This window comes from Aristolochia californica, unplaced genomic scaffold (genome assembly GCF_029961685.1).
Source record: "Aristolochia californica isolate CCGP_79_NKW_82.1479 unplaced genomic scaffold, dmAriCali1.0.hap1 SCAF_6, whole genome shotgun sequence".
Lineage (NCBI taxonomy): Eukaryota > Viridiplantae > Streptophyta > Magnoliopsida > Piperales > Aristolochiaceae > Aristolochia > Aristolochia californica.
Genome location: NW_027182257.1, coordinates 3,837,579 through 3,846,379, shown reverse-complemented (window position 1 = coordinate 3,846,379; position 8,801 = coordinate 3,837,579). Strand labels below are relative to the sequence as shown.

General features: G+C 38.2%; 1 protein-coding gene across 1 annotated transcript; it reads left to right on the top strand.

Moving 5' to 3' along the window:
* The first annotated feature begins 222 nt into the window (after positions 1-222).
* Positions 223-5,701, top strand: LOC137934545 (pentatricopeptide repeat-containing protein At1g71210, mitochondrial). The gene is made up of 2 exons (XM_068778953.1): positions 223-3,110; positions 5,343-5,701. The coding sequence occupies exon 1, from the start codon at positions 430-432 to the stop codon at positions 3,046-3,048; it is 2,619 nt and encodes an 872-aa protein (XP_068635054.1). The 5' UTR covers positions 223-429; the 3' UTR covers positions 3,049-3,110; positions 5,343-5,701.
* The last annotated feature ends 3,100 nt before the right edge of the window (positions 5,702-8,801 follow it).

Below are 8,801 nucleotides of genomic sequence, written 5' to 3'. Positions count from 1 at the left end.
CTAAGTATTCAAAGTATTAAGATCAAGCCAAAGCTTGGTTGGCTGGATGCCACCCCTGGTCCCAATGCCCCTTCCACCTGACTCGGTAGCCTTACATCGAGTCGACTCGCTGAGTCGGGAAACATTGTTGTAATTTCGTACCATCCTGCAAAACACTAGAAAGAAAGTATCGGGTAGAATCGCAGTTGAGAGTTGAGAGACATCGGTAACGAGGTGAAGAAAGCAAGACGAAACAAAAGCTCCAGGAACGGCCTTGTGTGGGTTACTGCGCTAGGCTCCTCTGCGGAGCCCGGGCGCTAAAGTTCCTTCTCAGGCAGGCTGGGAGGCTCTCCTTCTCTGCGTCTTAACCCTAAAAAGAACCTTCATTTTGATCATCGTCATGCAATAAAACCCTAACAGCATCCTAGATGTTAGGGTTTTCGCCGGACGATGCTGACCACGAGAAACGCCATAAGCGCAGCAGTTCGGGCTAGGAGCCTTCTTGTCCGATCCTACCTCGTCGTTTCCGACTCTCGTCTATCGACCTCCCTCCCCTTGTCCCAGCCGCCGCCCGGTCGCACTCGTCCGGTTGACATCAGCCCCGCCGATATCGCTTCGGAATTCAAAGAGTGGTTTGGATCTAATAAGAACAGCGCCGTCTTAAACGCCATCTATGACATTATCGGGTCACAGGAGAACCCGGATGAGGCCCTCTCCCACCTCAATCTCCGTCTTAATGAGGAGTTCGTTGTGGAGGTCCTCCACCACCTGCGCAACTTCGATGACGTGCTCCCTTGTCTCAAGTTCTTTGACTGGGCGGGTCGCCAGCCTGGGTACTACCACACGCGAGCCACTTTCTACACAATCTTCAAATTCCTCTGCAAGGCTAAGCGCGTCTCCGTCATGCTTGACTGGCTCCAGTTCTTCTCAGACCACCGCAACGTCTACAGGGTCCGTTTCTACGATACGCTTGTCATGGGATACGCAGTGGCTGGCAAGGTTGATGCTGCCCTCCACCTGTTAGCTAAAATGCGCTTCCAGGGTCTCGATCTCAACTCCTTCGCTTACCACGTCCTCCTCAACTCCCTTGTTGAAGAGAACCGATTCAAGGCAGTTGACATGATTTTGGAGCAGATATCTTTGCGGGGGTTGGAGAACCCTGTCACTTGTTGCCTCAGACTCAAGTGTCTCTTTAAACAGAACAAACTAGAAGAAGCGAAAGGGTATATACTGGAGTTGGAGAAGGGGAGTTTTAAATTTAACGAACACATCATTAGCAGTCTTGTCGGCACACTTTGCAAGCAGGGTAATTTCCAGGAAGCCTGGAGCTTTGTTGAGAGGTTTAAGAAGTCAGGTTGTGTGGATTTATCCCGACCTTATAGCATTTTAATTAACAACCTTCTGGAGTCTGGATATGGTACTGCTGCAATGAAGTTTTTGAAGACAAATAAAGCAGAAGTGCAAGAGGTGTTCTGCTATAATAAGCTGATTTTCTGGCTTTTGAGAGAAAACCGGTTTGAAGAGGTTTATGATTTGTTAGCTGAAATGATAGAAGAAAGAATTGCACCTGATAGGTTCACTATGAATGCAGTTTTGTGTTTCTTTTGCAAGGCTGGGATGGTTGATGTCGCAGAAGAACTTTATAAATCAAGACTGGATATTGGATTCTCTATGAGCAGTTTAACTTATAATTATCTTATCAATGCTCTCTGCGGAGATGACAGTATTGATGAGGCATATAGAGTTTTAGAGGATTGTTTGAAGCACGGTTATTTCCCAAGTAAAAAGACTTTCTCCATGCTCGCTGATAAGTTATGTGAATATGGAAAGTTGGATAAGATGAGTACACTAATTGATGTAGCTCTTCAAAAAAGAGTGATGCTAGATAACGAAGTTTGTATCAAATACATACTCAGTCTCTGTAAAGCTGGCCGTGCTGATGAGGGTTACTTAGTTCCTCAAGTTCTTAACAAACCTGGTTCTATTTTTAACAAAAATGTTATTTATCATTTAATTAATGGGTTAGTCAGGCTGAAAAGAGGAGATTTGGCGACTGAATTACTTCTTGAAAAGCGCAAGAATGGTGGTACTCCTTCGAGGAGTTCATATCTTACTGTTATTAGGTTTCTTTGTGAAAACGGTCAGCTTAAAGAGGTTTCTGACATGCTGGAGAAGCACTTAATTGGCCAAGAATCTGCGGATAGACATCTTTACAACTATTTCATTGATGGAGTGGGTCATGCCAAGAAACCTGAGATTGTAGAGGAGCTCTTTACCAGGATGGTTGTTAGGGGAATAAGACCCAACCTACTTACCAAGATTCTGCTGCTGCGAAGCTTTTTGAAAGGTGGATGGATTCCAAGTGCTTTGAATTATTTTGACAAATTTGCAGAGATACAAGAACCTGGTTCACGGCTGTATAATACAATGATTGCAGGTCTCTGTCAGGTGGGGAGGTTTCACGATGCTGTCAAGTTTTTAAAGGAGATGAGGCAAAATGGGTTAATTCCAAGTTTGTGGAGCTATGAGGAACTCGTGAAAGTGTTATGCGCATCTAAAGAATATGATATGGTAGTGTATGTTGTTACTGATATGGAACAAACAGGTCGTCAAGCATCTTCATTTTTATGTAATACACTGATATTGCAGAGCCTTCAGGATCCAGGATTTAGACAGGCTTGGCCCCACCACTTTTTGGAATCAACCAGATTGAAGCTTCAGCTTCTGGTTTGTGTATTTTCAGGCAAGATTAGATTAAGAGACCTGGAATATTTGGATCAAGTTGTGCAAGAGCTGTGTCCAGTTGACCTTTTCACATATAATATATTGCTGAAAGAACTGAACAGAGCAGGAAGAACAGATTATGCATGTGAATTGTTTAACAAGATGCGGCAGAAAGGTTTTGAACCCAATCAGTTTACTTATGACATAATGCTGTATGGTTTTTGTATGCAAAGCCAGCTGAAGGAAGCTGAGAGATTGAAGGAGGAAATGGAACGCAAGGGATTTTATCCAACAGAAAGGACAAAATATTTGTATGAGGACTTGATGAGGAGGCTGATATTTTGATGTTTCTACTTGATGTTTCAACTTCAGTCCCTCTATCAGACTAATGACGAAAAAAGGGCAAGGTAATCCCAGAGATCTATTTTGTTAATTCTGTTTGTATGCCCCCGACCCCCCACATATTGCTCACTTGATTGATTTATTGTCTAGTTATTGGCTGCTTTGTCTGTATGATTTATTTTGCTTTGTTATCTTTTGCATGTGTTTTGCCTTGGGCTCCTTTTTATCTTTTTTTTTTTTTTTTTTTTTTGCCTTCATCAAAAAGATAAAAATTGCACTGGTTGTGTTAATTAAGAATCTGTCCCTTTCAGTTAGAGCTTTATTTCACATTAGGATTTCTGGAAGTATAACCTCCATTGTCAAGATGGTTGTACCAGTCTTTGCTTGACTAGGCTTGGTTGGGTGATTAACCATTTACTAAACCTACTTAAACGGTTCTTGAAAAAATGAGTTTGTCACTCCTGCTTCAGCTTTGGTAGTCAACAAGTGCGCCATAATCTTTTTTTGGCAAGTGCAATGAGCTCAGAAGCTTATTTCTAAATGCCTTAAGAAGGGAAATTTATCTGTCAATCCATTTTCTGTTTGGCTTCTTTTGTTACTTTTGAATATAACAGTAGGTGTATCATTTCCCTTCGAGGGTGCCTGATTATGCAGTCTGAGAGGGGACATGACTCTTGAGTATTTTTCGTTCTTTTTTAGAGAGCTAGTCATGGAAAGATTCCTTAAAATCTTGGATGGCATCAAGTACATTTTTAAGAGTGTGTGTGTGTATGTGTATGTGTCATATATTACTGATTCTGCAGAAGAAATCTTAACAGTTGTACTGCAGAGTTAGCTATGACTTTCCTCCCTGGTTGTGTCTCATTTACTTAAAAATGGTTTGCTATGAGTTCTTAGTGTGAATATTCTCTTTCTGTTTCAGCTTTTATATTCTTCTTCCATACTTCCATATTGTTGGTTGCATGACTCAGGTTGCAGATATAGTCCTAAATTTTAAGTTGCACGATAGGATACCAGAGTTTTCTATGCAGAATTTGAAATGCAAGGAAAATGGGATTAGTTGTAGAAATATAAGATTATCACTTAATCTATAAATATGTAGACGATGAGCTTGGATAAGGTGCATCAAATTAGCTGGTTCTACAAAGATGGGCAAGCAACAAGTAGTGCCAAAGACTGATAGGCGAGAAGTCCATAGGTCCAAGTCAGAAGGGAAAACTCACAGTAAAAAATGAGGATGCATTGACCATTCTGTTGTTAGTTAAAGAGGCAGGAAAGTGCTTATGCCTGTGTAGTTTCTGTGCTATGTACAATTTGCCCTCCTTCAAACAGGGCTAGTAAATTGGTCTTTTAATAAGCCTCTTTAGAAGAAGACAAGTTTGTAGTTTGGTCAGAAATTGTATAAGTCTTTCTTGCTACACAAATATCTGAAGTTTAATGTTTTATTTTGTCTAGAAAAACTGAAAATTTACTTATCTTGTATGAGATGAGCAAGGAGCTTCCGTTTGACTTTGAATAGAGCTTTTATTCTATTAATCATACCAAAACAAAACAAGAACATTTATTCTATATGTAGTTCTGTGAATGAGGCGAGTGGCCTATTTGGTGAATCTGCTTTTAAGTGCTGTGGGAGAAAACTCAGGCGACCTGGCCTCCAATGTACCTGGAAACAAACATAATCTGTAATAAAATGATGGTGAGCAAAAATATCTCTTTGAAAGCATGGTTGGCAGAATAGTATACTGATACTGTTTGCTGGAATAAAACCATTAAGCTGCTGACTTGCCAATATATATTACAAAGTGTTTAGGTTGGTCATGATTGTTCATAAAGAATTATGAAAAAGTAATATGGTACCTTGCCATATATCTCTTTCAACACCCTTCATCCCGCCTTTTCGGCATAAGAAGTCAGAAACAGATGGTATGAAACCTGCGTAGCTGAAACTCTTTTCTCTGTGTGTTTTGTGGTTAGTACATATCCAAGTCTTTTGTAGGTTTAGAGCCTTCAAAATGTGCAACTACTGCATAATCAGTACTGGTAGAACTAGTTACTGGACTACCTGTGAATGGGCCCTCTTCTGTTTATAGATATCGTCTCTATAAGATCTTAGCTGGTGATTGTTTTGGATGTAGTCTCATATATGCTACTGAATAGGTTCCTATATTTCTATGTTTTCTTCATAGATTTTTTTTAGTTTGCTTTTATTTTAAAAAAGGGGACAATGAAGGAAAAGTTAAAAAGAAATTCCATGATACTGATCTTTTCTGTTTTTTTTCTTTACCTGTTAAATGCAGCTCTTGTCTTCAAAGAGGAACATTCCCAGCATCTTCAGAGATGTTAGCTACAAACTTCTTTGAAAACCATATGGTGTCCTTGGGTCTCATGACAATGCAATGGTGCTGTTTTTTTTACGATGTATTGCTTACGAGTTGCAACACACTCAACTGGACGAATCGCCCAAAATTTTTTTATACTGTTTGGGTGATACTCATTGTATCATAGAGTTTCCATCGGCTTCACTAGGCAATATTTTCTTCCCCGGTAGGATAATTTAAATGGTTTTTTCAAGTTTGGAGAATTTTGCTATAGCATTCATTTTCATCAATAAATGTAGCATCATTATGGTAACATTTCTTTTGAGTTGTATTTTGGTATTAAGATTGAATTTATTCACATAGCAAAAGTTTAGATATCACAGAGCAACCTCAGCAATTGTTTCAGTTCCTATGTGGTCACTTAGTCTTCGTTTCTTTTATTTTTGTTGGCTTTTTAGATCTTTTGCATATTAAACCCCAGGCAAAGGTCCCAGCACCAGAACTGATCAAGCTCATGCTTCCGAAGAAAGGCCTTCTTCTTTCTTCAGTTCCTCAACGACTTCAATCCTTGAGGAAGATTGGAGGCAAGAGTGCAAAGCAGGTGAAGGACTTGATGATCTGATTTTTTAATTTTGGTTTTATAAGTTTCATGAACTTATAGAGTTGGTCAGAAGATTAACAAAATCTTGGAGACTTGGAAGTTGTGTTAGTGAGATTAATCAACCTTTGGATTAGAAAATAACTTTGAAAACAATTTACTATAAATGAAGTAACTCAAACTGGAGGCCCTGAAAAGCTTCAAGCGTTTGTGGAGAGAAAAAAATGAACAAAAACTGTCACTTCTCCAAGAAACTTCCACAGACAATTGATCAAAACTAACCCAGTTCATCTATACCTGAAGCCATTTCTGTCAGGAATATATTTATTCTTCACAAAATTAATTTGATATTAGCCTTGGCTTTCCAACTCTGTCAAAATCTTCAAGCCTTAATGACAGAATCTGCTTCCAGTGATCTCTCTATCACCATAAGATAAAATTCTCATCAGCACATATGTGGGGGGGAACTAGACAACCCAAATCCTGCCCAAGTGTCGGTATGGGACAGAGATGTGATATGGTCAAGTTGGGAACTAACTATATGGGTAGAGTTAATGCCTTTACATGATAACTTCTATGTGAGACTTCATTTCCTAATAAGAACAGATGTTCAACTAATAGAAAAGATTCAGCATGCGAAAGTACAGAAAGAAACCATGCACTAATAGGAGATATCTTGCCTTGTAAGCATGATATAACATGGAACCATGGTCAGTTCATAGATTTTTAACCATTATTATCAACTAATGTAAAAATAAAAAATAAATAACAACCCATTTTAGAGGTCATTTCATTTCATTTGGAGCAAAACCATGTCTTTAGCATAAGAACAAACTTTTTGTTTTACTTAACAATGCCCATAACTATGGAAGTGTAAAGCTTCTGGAAACACACCTGATCTTGCAATTGATTTTCCTTTTCACCTTTCCCTTAACTTTGGAGGATCCTTGTACCATCTATATGAAGATAAAGTCTTTGTTAATACCTCTAAACCCAAACTATTTCTCTACTGCTCTTCATCTTTAAAAAGAAATTGGAAGGAAAAGACTAATCAGGGTACTCTACTGGAAATTTTATATTTGAAAAGGGGCTGAATAAACTTAAGCATTTAGCCATGAATATTCATCAAACATATTGATTCTTACCCTGAAAGTATGTTTCACTTTGGCTATGTCTGCAAGAAGACGGACTCCTTGATAAACGGTAGTTTACAAAGAACTTGTCAAAGATTTACTATGAATTTGGGCACATTCTTGATACTAGAACTTAGTTTATGAATCTTTTAAAGATAAATGAAATGACCTTCATAATACAAGCACTAGAAATAGTAAACAATAAAAATAAAAGCATAAAATATGTATTACATTCTAAAGTCCCTTTATGGAGAAAAGAGGTAAGGAAAGAGAGAAGACCAACAAAAGGGATAAGAGATTGCAGAAGAGATTTCAAAAAAGAAGTTTCGTTCTCTTAGCCCAACACTAATTTATTTATAACTTCTATGCATATGGAAATCCTAGTTTGGAAAGGATTCAAAGAGCTTACATAATTTAGTTGACTAGTTTAACTAGGACTCTATAATCCAAATAGAACTCTAATTTCCACACACTCGAACACTCCCCCTTAAGCAGGGACATATACATCGTTAATACATAGTTTGTCACAATTGAATATAGTCGAGTTGATTGCAAGGCTTTGGTGAACATATTTGCAAGTTGCTCTTGTGAAGAAGTCTATGGTGTTGAGATGATTTGATTTTGAATCTTGTCACACAAGAAGTGGTCGTCAACTTTTATGTTTTTGTTTCATTGATAAAAGACTGGATTGTTCATAATATGAATGGTTGCTTGATTATCACAAAACAATGTTATTGGATCTTCCACTAGTAATTGTAATTCTTGAAGTAGAGATTGTAACCATATCATCTCATACACCGCATGAGTCATGATTTAGTATTCGGCCCCAACACTTAATCTTGCCACAACATTTTACTTTTTACTATGCCAGGTAACCAAATTCTCTCCAACCAAAGTGCTATAGCCAAATGTAGATTTTCCATCATCTAAAGAATCTGCCCAATTTGCATCAACGAAACCTTCTATATTTTTACGCCCTTTATATTTACTTAATAACATTTTTCCTAGAGATTTCCGTAAGTATTTTAATATCTTCTCTGGTGCCATCCCATGGGAATTGCATGGAGAATGCATATACTGGTTGACAACACTCTTGGTAAATGAAATATCAGGCCATGTGACTGTCAAATAAATCAACTTTTCGACTAATCTCTAGAATCAATTAGGATCATGAGAAAAATTATCTCATTTTGCCTTTGTTGTTAGCTTAACATTTTGTTCCATAGGTATACAACTAGTCTACATCTCAACATCCTTGTTTCCTTCAGTAGATCAAGGGCATATTTTCATGGGGATAAGACAATGCCAAGTCAAGACTTCACCACTTTAATACCCAAAAATACTTTAGAAGTATTTGAATACAACCACTTGCCTCTAATCTTGCCTTTAAACTTTCTATAGTGCCATTCTGATTGTGTTTAACTGTAAAAACCCACTTAAAACCTACTACATTTTGTTTGAGGGTAATGTGGTTAATTCCCAAGTGTCATTTTGGTTGGTAGCTCATCTCTTCCTCCTTTGCTGCTTGCCATCCCAAATGAGCAAGGGCACCTTGGTAGTTTTGGGGAATGGTTAATGATGATGGAGAAGAGAGGAAGGAGACATAACTTGGAGCTAATCAATGAGTTGATACAAAGAGAGAAATGCAATGGGAGGTACTGGCCCATTTTGTGTACAAGAATGTTCAAATTTTCAAAGCACAATTGG

Coding starts and splice junctions, on each gene's coding strand:
- LOC137934545 (XM_068778953.1), top strand. CDS start 430: ATGCTGACCACGAGAAACGCCATAAGCGCAGCAGTTCGGGCTAGGAGC.